This window comes from Sinohyriopsis cumingii, chromosome 1, assembly GCF_028554795.1.
Source record: "Sinohyriopsis cumingii isolate HCF-2022 chromosome 1, ASM2855479v2, whole genome shotgun sequence".
In the NCBI taxonomy this organism is placed as follows: domain Eukaryota; kingdom Metazoa; phylum Mollusca; class Bivalvia; order Unionida; family Unionidae; genus Sinohyriopsis; species Sinohyriopsis cumingii.
In genome coordinates, this window is record NC_142961.1 from 97618128 (window position 1) to 97639118 (window position 20991).

At 34.4% G+C, this 20991-nt stretch overlaps 1 protein-coding gene across 1 annotated transcript in view; it reads left to right on the forward strand.

Annotated features, from left to right (window-relative positions):
- Positions 1–20991, forward strand: part of LOC149807405 (DNA methyltransferase 1-associated protein 1-like) — a 55777-nt gene that overhangs the window by 13800 nt on the left and 20986 nt on the right. The window contains exons 3-9 of the mRNA XM_089966413.1: positions 648–736; positions 4667–4787; positions 6033–6107; positions 14873–15091; positions 15361–15468; positions 15995–16183; positions 20306–20377. Of these exons, the coding sequence (XP_089822539.1) occupies positions 648–736; positions 4667–4787; positions 6033–6107; positions 14873–15091; positions 15361–15468; positions 15995–16183; positions 20306–20377 (873 nt within the window). The remainder of the gene's footprint in view (positions 1–647; positions 737–4666; positions 4788–6032; positions 6108–14872; positions 15092–15360; positions 15469–15994; positions 16184–20305; positions 20378–20991) is intronic.

The window sequence follows — 20991 nt, forward strand, 5'->3', positions numbered from 1 at the left end:
CTGACTTCAGAAATTGCTGCTACAATGAGCTTGCTAAAAATGTGGTCTCTAATTCTCCTGAATGGATGGTCACATTGTCATAGGGTTTCACAACAAAGTCTTCTAATGGTGTCTAGTTTGTTCTAAATGAATATGGTACCAATTTTGCATCCAGTATGGCCTGCCCATTGCATAATTTGAAAATCTCATTTTATCACTGAAGAATATTAGAGATGTGTCAATGATAAGCAGTTACAAAGAAGATTTGTCTTATTTGGAATTTGAGGAGGTTCATTTCAGACAGTAGATTATATAACGTAAGCTCCATTTTTGACATTTGTAGTGCTTTAGTAAGTTAAATGTTGACAAGGTTTTGCTGTATATGGATTATGGACTGATTCAGAATTCAGATTGGCATATTATTTATTATGAAATAAAATATTTATATGTTATCATTGATGAATACATTTGCTGTAAATTTTTTGGCATTGATTTTTAGAAAATAGCACAAATCTCACAATTGTGTGTCCTAGAATTCACCCGGGAAATGAAACTGAAAGAGTTTTGCACTATCAGAGATCAAATTGTTTTCCCTTCTTCATGAATATTACAATGTACAGATTAGTCTTTTTCTTAAGTGACTTCTTTTTTCTTTTTTTCCTGTGTAGAAAAAGTCAAAGAAACAAGAACAAGTATCTTTCAAGAGACCGGAGGGAATGCATAGAGAATTATGGGGTCTTCTTTGGACAGACAATAAGTAATCCATTTTAACAATAAGTTTAAATAGCCAAAAATGTATTGAACTACAAGATGTCAGTGCAGAATTATTTTTCTTTTGTATTAATAGCTTAGCTTTTAACACATTTTGTTCATGTGTAAAATATGTTAATACAACTCATTAACCCCACATTATCAGGTTGTACTCTACTACCAAGTGCTGTGCAATCAACATCAACATCATTTACAATACACCAGAGTGTGTGGTATTAAAGAAGAGTAGACGTAGCACTACAATTATACCAAATAATATAGAATTCTTTCTCACATTACAAATACAGAGGGAAGACCCTTTTTTTGAGAGCAGATTTTTTAGGTAAACAATTACTAGTTTTTGGAAGCCAGGTTTGTATCTGGCTTTTAAACATTTTGGCTTGAGATCTAAAGCAGACTAGTCCAAACTGCACACAGACCGGAGAACCTTTGCAAAAGGCTAGAGAAGTTTGAGATTTGGAATAAAAAAACAGCCAAGACATGAAAATCATGGGTCCAGCGTGCAAAATAAAAAAGGTCAAATTGATAACCTTCTTTACATGCATGAGCCAAATAACCAATGAAAACATCTTTTATACACCTAGGCATTGGCTAAACGAAAATCTCTTAGAAGCAGTTTTACTTGGATGTATTCAGAAGTAACCTCAAAAAGAAGGCACCTTTTGAACACTTTCAAGGGCATCTTTGGCTTACCTTTCATACAAGACTTGTTTTCTTATCAAGGTTAACACCAACAGGCATAATCAGCGAAATGCATGTCATATCAAGGGACCCAAATTACATGCAGTGCAGAGAAGATGGGTCAGTTTCATTTATGATGGTTTCCTCTTTCATTGCCAAGAACAGGCTTCCATCGGACCAATCACAGCCCCCAAGATTCAAGCTAATATCTTAATAAAAATTGGCTGATCTTTGTTAGAGATGAGGTAAAAAGGAGATATGCACCAAAATAATGGTTTAGGCTGAAATATTTTATAGGTATTTTAATTTTTTTTATGGTTTAATTGTTATTGCATTTTTTCTGAATGTTTTCGAAGGGCAGTTGGTATATGCTTAGTCCAATTCATGTCAAAATGCTGAAACATAAGCCTTCTCCCCACTTTAGAAAAAAAGCAGAGTGACATGAAACTTGAGAATACATCTGATGTGCATCTCATCTAGATGAATTTAGCATGGAGGAGTATTAGAGAGAAGTCAGCAAACATAAAAACCAAGCCACTGGAAGATTGAAGTTTGAACTTTATAATGAGGCTTAGTGTGGTTGTTTTGTAATTGCCACATTTAATTTTAATGCTGATACAGAGATTAATGAACAATTCCATCTATAAGATCATGACTCCAAAACAATGATTCTTGACATTTCAGTTTTGACTTGAGATTTTCATTTTGACTCTAGAGGTTTTGGTGTCAAGGGTCAAATGACTCTTTAGTTATGAAGTCTATTAAGAACCCTGCGAGAACCCTCATCATGAAAAATAGAATGTAGGAAGCTTGACTTCATTACCAGCTAAATGTCAGCTGAAAGTACCATTTACAGAATCCTCACATTTCATTGAGAAATAGAGAGAGAGACCTGTAGGCAGAATTGTTGAAGACAGATGACAACATAATTTAGCATTACTTTAACATTACTTTCACTGAATTAATTTGACATTAAATTATTTAACATTACTTTCACTTTATTAATTTAACATTAACTTATTTAACATTAATTTCACTTAATTAATTTAACATTACTTTGACTTAATTAATTTAACATTAAATTATTTAACATTACTTTCACTTAATTAATTTAACATTACTTTCACTAAAATTTGGACAAAGGTACATTAAAGAGTCTGTGATATCAGACTGGAATCTTGTCCATTTGTTTGCAGAATCAGAAAGTATATATGCTTTGATCAACATTTAATTTATTTTGAAGTTTTACAGCACAGTAACACATGAGTTCAGGGCAGGTTCAGACTGGCAGACAAGCTTCCCCAGTCCCCAAAATTGCTGTTAATTTCAAGTGGCTAGGCAATTAGAAATGGTTGGCAGTTCACCTGCAATGATGTGTCCCTGCAAAATTTAAAATTTCATTTAGACAGTAACCAGCAGTACATTAGCTTTTATAGCTACACATCATTCCTATAAATAAGAAAACTAAATAAACCAGATAGCTACTTAACACTAAAGTGAGAGAGATTTTGGATTCTGAGATCTGGTTGTCTTGAATGTCATATAATTTATACCAAACAAGAAAATGCAAGTTAGCAAACTATGATGGTGCAGCGTTCTTCCTGTTTTTGGAAAATGAAATCTGAAAATATTTGATTCCAACTTAATTGTTAGGGAGAGAGCGGGATAAGTTCTAGAATCTTTACAGTTTTACAAAATTACTATAAATTTTAGCAATAAATTTAATTTATTTGAATTGTGAACAATTCATGAACTTCTCTGGTAATTGCTGGGTTATAATAAGTCGGATGGCTTTGTCTGCTATGAATGACTCCTTCCCCAAGTCGAAATTGACATCCTCTTTTGAGCTAATTGTTGTCAATATTTTATAACAGTGTTGACAATGAGTACTGCTTTGAATTATGTAGAACATCTACTGAAGTCAAGTTTGTCTCCAGAGAAACATAATATTCTGAGAGATTAGGAGATTGGTATTATTTTTTTAAACAATTGTTTGCTCTCATTTGTAGAAAAAAGATCTTATTCTGTCCTACATGGTACTTAAAGAAATATCTTGAAATGAAAAAGGAAACAAGTGAAAAAGTTTGAAATAAATCCTCTCCCAGTTAAAGGGTTGGTCTCTTACATTACACATGCATTATGGGCCATATTGCAAAGAAGTCTGTCAACCTTTTTCTGAAGACACTGAATATACAAGACTCTTGAAATTATCATTTTTTAAAATCCAAATATATAATTGACATAAAGATGATGGATTCTTCAGTCATTAAATGATTGTAAATTACTTAGTCTTTTTTATATGTGGACATCATGCTGTTTAAATGCCAGTCTGTAATGATTGCAAGCTCCTTTCATGGTGGAGTTGCACAAGACATGTCAGCAGAGTCAAGGTGGTGATTTGTTGGTATTTACCCTTTTACCACAGGAGTTTCAATTCAGAGTGAGCCTGGAGGGGAATAACAGCCCCACTGCAAAGGGTGGAGAATCGAAAACTAGTGTGAACTGCTCTGTACAATAAAAGAAATCTATCCAGAAAACGAGGCAAACAAAATTTAATAATAATATATTTCACTGCTTATTTTCAATTCTTTTATAATATTTCACTAAAATCAGGTCACTGCTCTATATCCCGAGTTTTTTTCTCCCTTTCATTGTAGATGTTAAATGTGTTTTGTCACTGTTAGATACAAAATATAAATATATGTATGCTTTAAAGAATGTATTTTAAATCATTATGCTAATAAAAACAAAGATTTTACACGACAGGGTGTATTGTTTTTTTTTTTTCAGAGTTGTGCACAAAGACTTTGAGTTGTTGTTTTTGATGGACAAAATGATGCTCACCATGTTACTTTTTTTCTGGAAAAGACATGACAAAATTAGTTTCATGTTGACAGAGTTCCTTCACTCAACCACTATTCATCAAGCATTTTTTAGGAAAACACTTTCCATGATGTTTCTCTAAAAACAAAAATAATTTCAAGGACTAGGAAACTTTCTTTGGCTATCTAGTTGAAAATTGGTAGTAATGGCTTTTTACATTTCTTTAAATTTATTTATTTTTGAGGGCAAACCATAACATGTTTGACAGTTCTTTAATTGTAGCAACCACAGAATCAGTGGAAATTTATACCCTAAGAAAAATTTTAAGCAAATTTTCAACTGTAGCCATGCAAATTTTTGCAATTTTATACATACCACAACAGTTTGTACAAAGATTTGCATATTTTGACAGGGATGCCCCACCTTTGATTCCTGCAGATACTAACCAGGGTTACAAACAAATGAAGGCCAAGATAGGTAGTAGTCGAGTCAGGCCCTGGAAATGGATGCCCTTTACAAACCCAGCAAGAAAGGTATTGTACAATGATTTTTACAACCGTTACGAGATGTAATATGATTGCATGTAGTCAAATAGTTGTCTGTATAGACAGAATGGCATATACGTTTGGTGAATGAACTCAGAACCATTCCATTTTAATGCAAAATGTAATCAGTATTTGAACATATTTAGCCTGTATTAAGTTGTAAAAGTTGATCAGGTCAAATAAAATCAAAGTTTTAATATCATTTCCTAAGTGTTCTCTAATAATGCCAAAAAATCGTATTGTACATTTGAAAAATGAATCCCTTTTTGTCTCCCAGTAAAACAAATGGAGAGATTTTTTTTATTTTATACAATATATACCTCGTTTTAGAGGTTGCTTGCCACTTTTCATAGGGATTTTGATAATGAAAGAAGCATCTCATAGTAAACACTATAGTCACAGATGTACAGCTTATGAAACTGTGGAGATTAAAACATCACATGGTAGAGTTGGATACTCATGAACTATTTAATATTGGACCCATGCTAATGAAAAAAACAAAACATTGTATGCATTTTATATTGGACCCATGTTAGTAAAAAAGCAAGACATTGTGTTTTATTTAATACTGGACCTGTGTTAGTGAAAAAGCAAGACACATCAGTCAGTTTTCTGATAGCATTAGAAAAGTCAACAGTAGTTGTATATATTTCTAAAAACCTTTGATGTGTTTGACCATGTTTCATCTTGCTATATTTGGTTGTTTTTGTAATAACTGTTATCATTCTAACACACACTTCAAACATTTATGGAAGAAAAGGTATGAGTTAGGCTTTGCTGCTTATGAATGCATACGCTTAAAAAGGATAAAACAAAAGAGAGAGAGAGAGAGAGTTTATGTATTCCCAAAGACATTTAAATGTCTGTCTGTAATGACTACAAGCTCCTTTCATGGTTGAGTTGCACAAGACAAGTTTAAATGCAGAGTGAGCCTTCAGGGGAATAACAGCCTTAATTCATTAGTATAAGTTTTCATGGTTTTTGGAAATAATGCATTGTTATTTTTTGAATACATCGATTGGTGAAAGTATCCTGTTATTTCCATAGGGATCATCAGTCATTGTACTTTAATACCTTAGCTTATAGCAACCATGAAACCGAAAAAAACTGTATTGACAATATTTATCCGATTGACTAGGTTATAATATTTAATGAATGTTCAGGTCACTTGATTGGGCTTCAGCATTATCATCATAATCATCATCATCATCACTATTTTTTCTCTGACTACAGGATGGTGCCATATTTTACCACTGGAGAAAATTAGCTGATGAGGGAAAGGACTATCCATTTGCCAGATTTAATAAGGTACACCTCTCCCTTGATAACTCATGCACATCGGGGTCCAAAAACATCAACCACACTATAAGTAAGGTGCGAGTTATCGAGGGACCTATAAAAAAAGCCAAAACCAATAAAGGAGTTGACGTAAAGGCAAAAAGGGGGTTGGGTTGGCAGGTTATAGTGTTGAATACTCAATTTATAATCGTGCTGAGATTAACTGTGAATAAATATCTCTTCGTAACGGTGTACTTTATTTATTTTTTCCTTGTAGAGCAACATTAATTTCAGAATTAAATTACAGTATATTGAGGAGATCATCAGAAACATTTCACATGGTTTCCATTCGCTTAACACGTGTACCATTTCACACATTGTGTACTATGTTACTAATTTGTGTGTTGAATTGGATAGATTCTAGTTTTATTGACTGATCCAAATTAGACTTTTTTTTTTAATACAAAACATTGACACTTTTTTCGAGAAACATTGTCGATCGAACAAATGATAGATAGATAGATTTGATTGTGGTAAAAGTAGAATGAAAAAAATCACAAAGGTTAATCATTACCAACATGATATTAATGGGTCTACAAATTTAAAACAACGTAAATTTGAATATGATAATACATGCCGTTTGTGACACACTTACTTGACAAATATACAATGCTGTTGGGCATTTCTGCGCACTTAAGATTTCCGTCTCCAATATTGAAGCAAAACGCATACCGAATTCGACCGATTGATGAAAATAAAATACAGCAATGCTTACCATTTGAAAAGAGCAATTGTCAACAGAATATTCTGTTCAAAATAATGTTAATTTTGGACACAGGTGATACCACCCCCCGTGTTTTCCTGACTCACGATATGTCTGCCTATTCTGCTCACAGCATTGAAAGCATGTTTATCCATTGGGCTATAGATATGAAATGCATTACTTTGGACTGTTTCTGTCAGCAGTTCAGTTGAGTAATTAGGTCAGGTGTATAGCTAGTTTTACAAAATTCAAGGTAAAAATGCCAATAAATGCATTCGATTCAAAATTTGGGATTTTTTTGTACACTTTATGAATATCACTTTCCTTAATGAAAGTATGATTGTTCTTTCTTGATGCAAAATGGATTTTTGAGCAAAAATAACACGTGATTCAGTGTTTACAGAAATGACGTATCGTTGCGCAGAATTACCCGATGCACAGAATTATCCGACATGGTGGTAACTTCACATTTTGACAAACATCAGTTAATTTTTTCTTTTTTATTCCTTGATTTCTCTGCCGTCGAGAAAAATCCCGCAGATTTCTCAACTGTATGATTTTTACATAGTCAACATTTTGTGTCTCCAGCCACCATATAAAAATGTGAAACCATTTTCAGTTGGTCAAGTAAAATGAATTTTGATAATGGTAGCGACCACAAGAAGTTATGCTCAGATTTGCATGCCTTTAAATTTTTTCTTTGTATCTCCCTTGCTAGATTTGATACAAAAGACATTCATGTGATAAAACAACACATGTCTCTTTTAATTGATTTTTTAATGCAACAAACAATTCTCCAAGTTGTTGATCAAAACAAAGCCAGCATGAATAAATATCTCTTTGTAAAGGTGTACTTTGTTTATTTTATCCTCATAGAGCAACATTAATTTCAGGATAAATTACAGTATATGGAGGAGATCATCAAAAACATTATTCCACATGGTTTCCGTTTGCTTAACACGTGTACCACTTCACACATTGTGTACTACGTCACTGATTTGTGTGTTGAACTGGATACATTCTAGTTACATTGTTTGATCCAAATTAGACGGGTTTTTTAACACAAAAGATCAACACTCTTTTCGAAAAACATTGTTGATCGAAAGAACGAACAATAAATAGATAGATAGACAGATTTGATTGTTGTAGAAGTAAAATAAAAAAAAATCACAAGGGTTAATCATTACCAACATGAATTTAATGGGTCTAGAAATTTAAAACTAAATTTGAACATGATAATACTTGCCATTTGTGACATGCTTGACAAATATACAATGCTGTTGGGCATTTCTGCGCACTTAAGGTTTCCGTCTCCAATATTGTAGCAAAACGCATACTGAATTCGACTGATTGATCCATCGGGCTATAGAAATGAAATACATTACTTTGTTTCTGTCAGCAGTTCAGTCAGATAATTAGGTTAGGTTTATAGCTAGTTTTACAAAATTCAAGGTAGAAGTGCCAATAAATGGCAAGAGATATTAAGTAAACTAAACCGATCTTGTAGAAAAGTTAGTAAAGTTCAACATTTTGTAAAAAAATAAGCTATTATGTGGAAGAGAAACAACAATGAATAGGATGTAATGTGTTTACAACATCTTATTAATGGTGAAAAAATTACTAAAGAATTTAGAAACAGACTTTACGCCAGGGAATTTATTGAGAATTTATGTTCTAGTGGCAAGTTGACACGTTGGGTAGCAGATGATTTTGTACGTGTGGGACAACTTCTTGCAAAATTGGAAACTTGGATTAAAATGCAGTATTGTTTTAAGGTATACATTTCTCTCATTTATATATTGAATTTATTTGTATCATTCTAAAAGATACATAGTAAAATAGGATTTTCTGGGTTACCGGTTCAAGAAGGTCATGGAGCGGGTCTTCATGTTGACATTTAGAAATCACATTTTCATATGCATTTCGAGTTGAATCTTTCCTTAATTAAAGTACGATCGTTATTTCTTGATACAAAATGGATTTTTGAGCAAAAGTAACACGTGATTCAATGTTTACAGAAATGATGTATCGTTGCGCAGAATTACCCGATGCACAGAATTAGCTGACATGGTGGTAACTTCACATTTTGAAAAATATCAGTTAATTTTTTTGTTACTCCTTGATTTCTCTGCTGCCGAGAAAAATCCCACAGATTTCTCAACTGTATGATCCTTACATAGTCAACATTTTGTGTCTTCAGCCACTGTATAAAAATATGAAACCATTTTCGATTGGTCAAATAAAATGAATTTTGATAACGGTAGTGACCACAATAACTTATGCTCAGATTTGCACAACTTTGAATTTTTCTTTGTACCTCCCTTGCTTGATTTGATACAAATTACACATTCAAAGTGATAAAACAACACAGGTCTCTTTTAATTGATTTTTTAATGCAACAAACACTTCCCCAAGTTGTTGATCAAAACAATGCCAGCATGTAATTAGGTTCTCACAGAAGTACTTACGGGTTTCGATGTGACGGTCGATTGACTATTTTCATGTTTTCATAGAACAGCATTTGTTGCGATTATAATGTTTACACTGAAACGGAATTAAAGGATTAGAATGTAACTTTCACATAGCAAGACATTTAATTGGTGTTTATTTCATTCTCTGTTGTCACCTGTTAGCATTTACCAGAAGTTTTCATTGATTGCTATTTCACCAGACTGTTTATTTACAGTGTATTGACAACTACTTATCATTAAAAAAACTTACATAATATATGATATCTTATTTAGAACTTGCGAATATCACAATATGGATTCTATCTTTACGGGCATTAATCACCATTTTCGATGATAAAATGAGCGATGTATCAAAGGTTTAATTTACCAATTCTTATCGTAATATTTTTATGTTCAGCATATTTTAAAGATATTTAAAATATATTTTTTTGGGAAAGAATCGGGAGCCATGCTGGACACCACATTATAAGTGGGATTGCAAGTTATTCGGGCGCGAGTTATCGAGGGAGTGGTGTATGTATATTTGCTAATCTGTCACAGAGGCAGTCTTATAAAGGTGGCAGGGGACAGAGTTTCTCTACCCTTATGCCTCCACCCTTGTGCCATTAATTCACATCCCCATCTGACTTCATATAGCCTTCCAGTAGGCACCAGACTCTTGCACTTAAAACAGTGTTGGATCTCCCTGTTCTGGTTGACCTCATCTACTTTCTACAGCAGTGTACTTGGACGACATCCTCCAGAAACGTATAGTAAATTCAGTTCTAATCAAAGGAAGGAATACTCTCCTATTCCATATAAATTAATCTCATCTTTCTGATCAATTTGGAAAGTCTTATCTTTGTCCATCCTAAAAGTTCATCTGGGTATGGACTTTATCACCTGCCACATCCTTGTTCATTTTCCTCACCTTTGGATAGTCTGAATCATCCAGCCCATAGAGCCCATTTCCAACAAGAACTGGATCAAAGGCAGGGAGTACCCATTGTTGGGAAGCCCATCTATTAACAGTTTTGACACCCCATGGCAAATGGGATCCAGAGGATGCAGGTCTCCACATCCACATCAGTCTCTTGGAAATAAAAGCTATCATCAAGACCTTTAATTTCTGGAGAGACTTTCTTTAGGGCAATTTCATGTTCAAAATGTCAGACAACTTGGTGTAGTTTTATACCTCCTCAAACAAGGTTGTACTGAATCACCCTAACACTGTCTTACTATTTTGGGAATTCTGTCATTGGGGCACACATCACAACATTGCCATCCACATCATATTCCAGGCAGATTCTCTGTCCAGGAAGGGACAGATTCTTTATACAGAATTATCACTCCATACTTCAGTCTTCCGTAAGATTTGCCTGATATGGGTTTTGTCCAAGGATCAACCATTTTGCGACCATGTAGAATCACAAACCTTTTCCTCTCCAGTATCAGATCCAGAGGCTTGGACAGCCTTTTTATCTCTTGGGAGTATTTGCAGGCCTTTACTTTTCCCAATGGTTTTGGTACTGAAAATTAAGCAGAAATTGAGGAGCCAGAAGTGCAAAATGATTCTGAGTACTCATTTCCACTGGTAAAAGTCCTGGTTCAGTGATCACCGTGATCTAGTAATAGATCTACCCAGGAAAATCCTGGCCAAGATGATTATTCTCAGCCTCAGAACCATCCTAGTCCAGGTTGACTTCTCCTTCATGCCTGGCTATATAATTTAACTTTTAGATAAAATCGCATGAGCAAGAAGATCGTCCACTTTAAAGTCTTTGGAGGTGAAGTGGCACATCTTCAGGGACTGGTGCAAAGTCAATAACATGCTCCCCATGAGTGCCTCAATACCACAGTAGCTGACTTTTTGCCCAGGGTGTTCAAGGAACAAAGGTTGGCCCCAGTCACTATTAAGGGCTACCACTCCATGATATTCGACACTTAACATTATCATGGCAGATAAGATGTTGGTTGTGACAAAGTTTTTATCCAATATTGATCTGTATAGGCCTATTGATAAATGAATTTTCTCCAACAGTTGTTGTTAGAGTTGTCCTTTTTGTTTTGTAATTTAATGCAGTATATGTCACAACATCTTCAGCATAACTAGCTCGACTGTTCTTGCATTTTTTAAATAAAAAAATGGATTCTTTGAAACTTTGTACAGTGTATGGTCATCTAAATATGCAACCAATGACATATTTGTGCTCCCATGATTTTTGTCAGAGCTTTTGCACTTTAGTTGCCCACAATATAAAGAAACAAGCTTTATTTATGGCTTACACCTGGGGTAAGGAAGAATCCTGTCAATTTCAGCTTCAAAAGTGCAAAGGTTAATGTCGCAGTGAATAAAAGAAGGAAAATAGTTTCTCCTCAATAACTCTGGTTCTCACCGGTTACAGTTTTCAAACTTTGTGGATAGCTAACTTGCAGTAAGGAAGTCTTCCTTATATTTTAGAATCAGAAGGTCAAAGGCCAGTGTCATTGTGCCTTGAAAAGAAAAATAGTTTCTGTACAGTAACTCAAGTTGTCCCCTGTCTACAGTTGTCAGACTTTATGGATGTCTTGCATTTGGAATAATGAAGAACTGTATTGATTTTGGGCTGAATTGTCAGTGGTCAATGTCACTGACTGAAAGAATTAAGGATGGTTTCAACACAAAACATTAGTTCTGTATGACATACCTCAAACTTCATTTAGATGTTTTACACTTTGGTAAGGAAGAAAGCTATTGATTTTGGGATAAAAAAAAAGTCCAAAGGTCAATGTCACTGACTGAAAGAAGAAAAATGGTTACTGCACAATCATATTAGTTATATATAACAGACCTCTTCCAGACTTTGTGGATGGTTTGCACCAGGGGTAGGGAAGATGCCTACTGATTTTTTAGTCAAAGGGTCAAAAGGTTGAGGTCACTGTAGCTGAAAGAAACATGTTTTCTGTGTCATATGCAGTGTATGACAGAACTTTGTGAATGCAACTACTCTTGCATATATTAGCAGATACCAGTGAAACGTAATGCACACTGCAATTTTCAGAAGAATAAATGCATGTTGACAAATCATTTTCAGAAGAATTCAGCATTTTTAAAAACTATAAATTCATTCATCTTGATTATTGGATAGGAATATAATGATAGGTTGTGGGGACTTTTTCAGATTGATCTTCTCACAGTATTTTGCCATTTATTTTAGTCAAGAAAGAAAATTCTTGAATTATTTTAAAATATTTGAAGTGAATGTATTATTGAGTGAGTGTTATATTAAATGTTGTTTTTTATTTGTATCACACTGGAAGTAGTTTCTCGTCCATACATATGTTAGCATTTATACTTAAGGATTAGTTTTTATTATCTTTATTTCCTTTGACTTTGTTTCAATACTTTAGTCCTTGGCCAGTTTTGGAAACCTACACAGTATCCTTTTGATCCCATAAGCAATCAACTTCTCCAGACTGCTTTAGAGTTCACAGATACCAATACTTAAGGCTGAATTTAACAAAGTTAGTAAAATCAGGTCCGTTTGAGCTGGGTTTTTTTCTTCTTCAAAAAGTCATTGCAATCAGGTCCGTTTGGTCTGTTTTATCAAGGAGTCAATGAAATCAGCTTCATTTATGTTTCTTCAAGAAATCAATGAAATCAGGCCATTGGGTCTGGTTTATGAACAAATCAATGAAATCAGCTTCATTTGTCCCATTGAAATCTGGTCCATTTGAGTTGTATCAAGAATACAGTGAAATCAGGTCCATTGAGCTGCTTAAAGAGAAAGTCTGAACTCTTGTCCATTTGTTCTGTTTATTAAGAAATAGGTGAAATCTGTTCCATTTGAGCTTTTGTTATATATATATATATATATATATATATATATATATATATATATATATATATATATATATATATATATATATATATATATATATATAGTCTTTTACTCTTGATGCATCTCTGTAGAGTGCATATGAGCTATAAATGGGTGTTTACAACTTTTAAAATCAATGTTAATAATAAACCTGTTGGTAATTTTTTGGGGTAATTTCTCATTGAATGGATAAGTCATGTGGGTTCAATTGTATTGTGGGGTATTTTGACATGAGTCACATAGGAAAATATTGTATATATAGGACAAGAGTTGATCAGTTAATTCATTCTTATTTCATGTGTTCTGGTTTTAATATCAAAGTGCAGATGTGTTTAATGTTGTGTTTGGATATACTTTAAAAGGCAGCTATTTGTTTGGATTATTCATTGAAATTACAAAGTGCTCTTTGAGTCTGGACTAAACTATTTTTCAGGACTGTTGTGAATTTATTCAGAGTAGTTCTGGACAATGCCATTGTAATACATCAAGACTGTTGGCACATTAGCACATCCAAGGACCTGGAATTCATTTGGAACACTCAATTGACAATTCTTTTGAACTCGTGAAGAACTTTTAAGGATTATTTTGGATTTAATTCATAATGCTGTAAGTTCCTCCTAAATTTTCATTTTATAATTTGAGAATTATATTATTTGTTAAGCTATAGAAAACTTGTTAGCTTCGCTTCTTTCTTTTACTTATTTTAGGACCATAGAGTCACAACACTGTTGCATGAACAAATCAGTGAAATCGAATCCATTTGTGCTGGTTTATCACAAAGTCTATTAAATCAGGTTCATTTGGGTTGATTACCAAGAATTCAGTGAAATCAGGTTTATTTGGGCTGTTGTATGGAATAGTCTGAAATTGGATCCATTTTCTGGCTGTTTTATCCAGAAGTGAAATTGGGTCCATTTGGGCTGTTGTATGAAAAAGTCAGTGAAATCTGGTTCATTTAGGGTGTTTTATAAAGAGGTCAATGAATTCAGGTGCATCTTGGCAGTCTTATGTAGAAGTCAGGTGAAATCAGGTCCTTTGGAAAGTTTTATCTGGAAGTCAATGAAATTGGGTCCATTTGGGTTGTTGATTCAAAATGTCAGTGAAAAGTCAGTAAAATCAGGTCCATGTGGTGCATTTTATCAAGTAATTAAGTTGTATGAAAAAGTCAGTAAAATGTTGTTCTTTTGGGTATTTTATCAAGAAGTCTCATTGAATTCATTATTCAGGTGCATTTGGGCAGTCTTATGTAGAAGTCAGTGAAATCAGGTCTGTTTGGGCTGTTTTTCAAGAAGTCTGTGAAATTGGGTTCTTTGGAAAGTTTTATCTGGATGTCAATGAAATTGGGTTCATTTAGTCTGTTGATTCAAGAAGTCAGTGAAAAGTCAATAAAATCAGGTGCATGTGGGCAGTTTATCAAGTAATTAATGAAATCAGGTTAATTTAGGTTATTTTATATAGAAGTGAATGAAATAAGGCCTATTTGGGCTGCTTATCAACCAATCAGTGAAATCATGTTTATTTGGGCTGTTTATCAAGAAATTGGTGAAAATCAGGTCCATGTGGGCTGTTTGTCAAGAAGTAATTTGAATCAAGTATATTGGAGCTGTTTTATTAGAAGTCGGTGAATTCAAGTCCTTTCAGGTTGAATTATTAAGAAGTATTTGAAATTGGGTCCATTTTATCAAGAAGAATGGATGTAAAAAAATAAATATCTTTTTTCAGAGTGTTGACATCCCAGTCTACTCTGATCTGGAATATCAGCAGCATCTCCATGATGACAGCTGGACACGCCAAGAAACAGACTATCTTTTTGACCTTTGCAAACGGTTTGACCTTAGGTTTATCATCATACATGATCGCTGGGATCGTGAGAAATATCCAAACAGGAGTGTAGAAGACCTCAAAGAAAGATACTATAACATCTGTAATACCCTCACAAAGGTACCATTAACTACAAGTAACTTGGATATATTGTTTCTGCACCTTTTTTGCAGAGAATTATGTACTTTTTATATCCATTCCTAAAGCATCTTAGTATTTATGATTAAAATTAGATTTTTATCAATATTCCTATGCTAGGAACAGGCTCTGTATTTTTAAATGTTTTAGCAAATGTTGGATTACATCATTTGAAATGAGTTATATTTCAGGTAGAGTTTAATATATGTATTTAATAAAAAAACATTTAGAAGCTTTTGGACATTTTTCAGGTAAGAGCTCCTGCTGGAACTGAACCAAAGATCCGACCATTTGATGCTGAGCATGAAAGAAAGAGGAAACTTCAGCTTATCAAACTGTTTGAAAGAACGCCTGAGCAGGTAAAAATATTGAATTTTTAGTGGACAATCTGTGCACAAGTTTACTTCTTTGGCACAGTTAGGGCAAGCCCTGTCTTGAGAGACCTCCTCTTTGTGAACAAAATTAGAGACTGCCACATGTGGAATGAAATAGATAAGTGCATTAAAAATATAGATACAAATGACAGGTTGTCTCGCAAAACTGATCTTTCAAGAATAGCCGCAAATGCAAGTAATTTGATTAGACCATATGATGCAGCTAGCAAATATTTATAATGGAGCTAGAAAATATTTATAGGGTTTAAATCTTGAACTAAAATTTTCAGCCTCTGATTTAGTATTCTTAAAGCTGTTTTGATAAATATGGCTGAATAAACTAACTTTCTCCAGACATCCAAAGGGAGGATATCTTCAGAGCAGAATATTTTTTAAAATTGTTTTATTAAGAAACGTACTTGATAATTTGTAAAAGAGGGTTTATGTTGGCATATAATAAACATATGGTCTCTACTGCTTTCTTCTCCATGGAAAATGTATGCTATTTTAGGTGGAAGAGGAAGAGTATCTAATAACAGAACTTAAGAAAATTGAATTGAGGAAGAAAGAGAGAGAAAAGAAGACGCAAGACCTGCAGAAGTTGATAACGGCAGCTGACAGCAACATAGACAGTCGAAGAGTGGACAGAAAAAGCACCAAAAAGAAAATGCAACATCCACAGAAAGTTAAAGAAATTGGGGTAAGCCTCAGATTATTCTGGTACGTGAATATTTCAGTGGAAGAATAACTAAAAGAAGAAGATTGAATTTGATCAACAATTGAGCAGGCCTCAGACATATTAAAATAGCTGCTTATCCTGCAGATTGTGAGACTGTGATGTGACTAACTTTTGTTTTATTTGTTTAAGAAACCTCTGCTTATCCTTGCCCACACATGACAGGTGTTAATTTTTCTTCCCCCAATCACAGGTTTAAGTTCTTTAGAATTTGCCCCTGAGTATCCTTTAAATCTATGGATCATAATTGTTGCAAGCTGCGGGCTACATAACCTTTTCACCCATGACTGGCTGCAATATAATCATGAATATGTCTCAAACTTCTTAACCAATCACTGCAAGCAGGACTAAATAAATTTTGCAATATTGGCCCAGCATGATCTTTGATGCTGTTTGAATGAAAACCAGTCAGTTTCTTGATATGAAGGAGTTTCTTACATTGTGTTATTGATAACACTTTTGTTTATGCACGTTCATGAACAATGAAGAAATAGTGTTGCACCTCACATCCAGCAGTCCGCTTGACTTCGAAACACCCAGTCTGGCTAGGTTCATTGCCAGAGGATATGACAGCTATTTTTGGCATGGAGTATCAAGTGGTCTTCAACAGATGTTGTAAACCACTCCCTCTTAGCTGAGCCATCTGTCTGCCCTCTTGGCTTCAATCTTCCACGTCATCTGTGAACCACAGTGAACCGCTTTCAGACAGGACAGGGTCATTGTGCAGTCAACCTTGTCCAGTGGGGCTTGGTCACAAACTCTTCCTGTTGCTGTGGAGGTCTTCAAACCATGTCACACATTGTGAACAACTGTCCACTGACAAAGTTCCTCGGTGAACTGCAGGCTCTGCACCTTGCTGATGATGGCGTTAAATGGCTGATGATGCACTGCATATGAGAATAATAATAATAATAATAATACAGGTGAAAGGATTGTAGCAGATTTGTTGCCTATGGCTTGTGACAATTAAGGACTATAAACCCAGATTTTTGCAGAATCCAGCAAGTTCCTGTTGGTTTGAAAAATGTGATTTTGTGCAGTGGGCTTTTATACATGTCAGAATTTTATAAGCTGCTGCATGACATTTGTTGTCTTAGAAGTGCTTTTTGGGATGTTTTCACTGAAGCAGCAAGTAAAACTAGGTGAGAATAATTGCGAGATAGGGTCCACAGTCAGACTTGCCTTAAACATTGCCTGTATTAAGCAACCACTTATTTTGAACACTTTTCCCTGTCCCATTAAATTTTTAAAAAATGTGATCATATATTAAGCAGGTGCTTGACATTAGAGGCCTGTCTTTTCACTTCCTGAGTATCATTGTCTTAGATTTGACTGGTGTTGCACTTGTGCATGTATACCTAAACACACAGCATTCATAACTCTTTGAGCTTCCTTCAAATATCAGTATTGTTAGAAAACCTTATGCTTTGTTGCCTCCATTTTTTAATCCTAAGAGATAGAGGTGGATACAGTGATAGCACTGGATACCTGTCTTTCTTCATTAATGTATTGATGAATTGGTCTGCAATATAACTTTAGCTGGCCAGGGTATTTTTTGTCAAGTGTGTCCCTCACATGGGTTGTAGCAGAAGTCTACTGATTTTGAGCCTTCTAGTTGAGGTCAAGGTCACTGGAACGTAATGGTGACTTTCCTTTCTACATGATAAGTTGAGACTTCTGGACTGAATTTTCATCATTGACTAAGCTTCAGCAGGGGTAGGTATCTATTGATTCTGACCCAGAGAGGCAAAAGGCCAGGGTCACTGGAGCTGACATTGTAATTGTTTGGTTCCTGCTCAGTAAATCAAGTGTACTGTAATCAGTTTTCATTAAACTTTATAGGTAGGCTACACTTTTACAGAAGCACATGCCCATTGAGTTTTGGGTAAGGAGGTCCAAAGGTCACTAGAGATAAAATTATTAATTTGAGTTCCCCATGCAGACATGATTTTTCTCCATTTTAAAGTGGCATTCCGCTTTTCCCCTGAATTGAATCCAATTTTTCTTGATATAGTCCTGTTTTGTTATCATCTCGGATCCTGTTTTTTAAAAACGGTCTGTTCTGTCTCATTCCGCAACGAATTTGTTATGTATTTGTTCCATATATTCGTTAGCCCATGACTCTCATAAAGAGTATTCTGATTGGTCAAAAGTTTAAATTCATCTAATGAATCTTCGTGTAATGGAAACTGATGGCAATGAAAAGAAGTGTGCCTGCAAAAAAATGGCGTCCCAAGTTGTTGAAAGAGACCATGACACGAGAAGTTTACATAAAGGTTTAAAAAAACGTATGGGAATGGCTGGAGTGAAAAGTCGACGAAAATTTAGTTGGTCAGTTTATAAGAAAACTGAAGGCTAGAAGACAGGCATTTTGTGACCTCTGCTCTACGGTAATCACAGTTGGAAGCATTTGGAACAGCATGTACAAAAGAAGCTGCATATGGAAAAATTTAAGCTCAGAAAGCCTCTGTAAAAAGTGCAGTTAATTACTATAAGAAGAAAGATTTTTTGCATGAGAGAACAGATGTAGCTCTCTGTCAGAATATGTGCACTGCATGTCTCCAATACAAGCACAAGCTTGAAAGGAAAAAGGCTGTCATTGAGAAGGAAAAGAAACAATTGTACATTGAGCCAAAAAAGTAAGTAAATAAATAAGGTTAAAGAAATCTTTGCCAAAGCCGCAAAAAGAGCTTGACTGTCATATCAACAGGTTGTGTCCTTTTGAGAAAAAGACAAGTGAATGTATGGGATTATTTGTATATGGAGGATGTTCTTGGGTGTTTATTTTACAGATTTGTTATGAAAAGAGAGAAGTATAATATATTTGCTGCAAATATTGAGAAATTATAGTGACTTAATTATGATGTGAACACTGACATGCACATGAAGTAACTTAAGCACCAATAGTATTTTAGAGCAAATTCATGTGACAATAAATATTGTGAAATTATTCAAGTAAAATTGAAATTTTTTGGTAAGTTTGTTAGTTTTTCAAATGATTATTTTGTTATATATTATGATCATAAGTTGCACCAGGAGCAGTTTTTATGATTATAAAATGCATTTTTGGCTGGCCCCCTGAACCCCCCAGATCGGGGGCACTGCCACTTGAGACCTTGTTGGGGGAGGACCCCCAAACCCCCCTTTCAAATTTTCAGCTTTTTTGTGGAATACCAAAATCATGTCTGCCCGTGATATGTCCGTTTACCTCACGTTTTTTGTACACTTTACACAATATTTTCAGCTTCAAAGTTTTATCCTACTTGAGGGAGGGCAATAGCCTATGGAGTCTGCAGATGATAGATCAGGGTCACTGGATGTGAGCTTGCACAGTTTATGTTTATTTTCATCGGAAATAGATAAATTGGTTGGGTGATCAGCCGTTACGATGGCATTTTTATTTCAGGAAAACCTGGTTGCATAGTTTTATTTTAATGTAATGATTTCATCATTTGTGTTGTATTAACTATAACCTCTGGGCTGAAAATCTTCCTTCATGTTCAGCAAACATTTGAACTTCACAGACCTTACACAGTCCCTATAAACTTTTATGTGAGATGTACCTCTGTGTAGTGAAATGCTAATGGATTTCATTGCTGTTTACAATCGTGAAAGTAGGTAATTTATAGTATGCATATGAATTATTTGGACCATTTTTTCAGTTTTGTCTTAGCTTTTCCAAAAAATGTGAATGTAGAATAGTTGTGCATAATAGCTTCTTGTTATTATTATCAGTTATCTAGTTGATAATATTGCTCAGGATACACTTTTGTCTTTTGATGAGTCTGGATGTCATAGATTGAAAATGTGTAAATGAACATTTGTTGTTTTCATTTGACTGGAAACATTATATTGGAAAAGTAAATTGAACTTGTGTATATTTGTGCCCAATACCATGTACTTTTAAATCTGATAGGCTTATCACTACAGAAATGCCAAATGTTAGTAAGTACATGCAGCATGAATAAATGTGCATTACATTTTCAAAATGTATCCATCAACAGAAAAATTAGCCAATTGATTAGGTCTTTTATTAGCTGATTTGTAAGAGCTAAGTAAGCACAATGATTTATTTGTTTATTCTAGACTACCCCAGAATCAACAGGTATCAAGTTTCCAGATTTCAAACAATCAGGTGTATCAGTCAGAAGTCAGAGGGTAAGTCCTTTTGCTTGTGAAATAAAGCTGGTTGCTTGTAGTTACTAATTACAGCCAGAAAAATTCCATAAATCAAAGGGTTATTGGTCTCATCGCATTTGTCAATGTAAAACTTGTATTTCAAAAGAAACTGTATCCAACAAGTGAAACCATCAGTTTGGTTTCTTTAATTCTCATCTTTCATTTCATGACAAGAATTTGAAATATTATTAAAATCACATGATATAAAGGTATAAATAGCAAGTAAATCTTCTTGTTATATGTTGGTGATAAAACTATGAATTAGAAACTAAAAGACCTTACATTGGACCGCTCTGGTGGCCTAGTGGTTAGAGCATCCACCTCAGATGTGTGAGGTCATGGGTTTGATCCCCGGCCAAGTCATACCAAAGACTTACAAAAATGGTACTAAACAGCTACCTCGCTTGGCGCTCAGCATTAAGCGGTTAGTGTTAGGACTGGTCGGCATGGTGTCAGGATAATGTGACTGGGTGGGACATTATGCTACATGTCTGCAGCATGATGCCCCAGTGCTAGACATCACTATAAACTGTCACACCGCAGACATCATAGTGATATGACTGAAAATTTTTTAAAGCTATGTTTAAAAATCC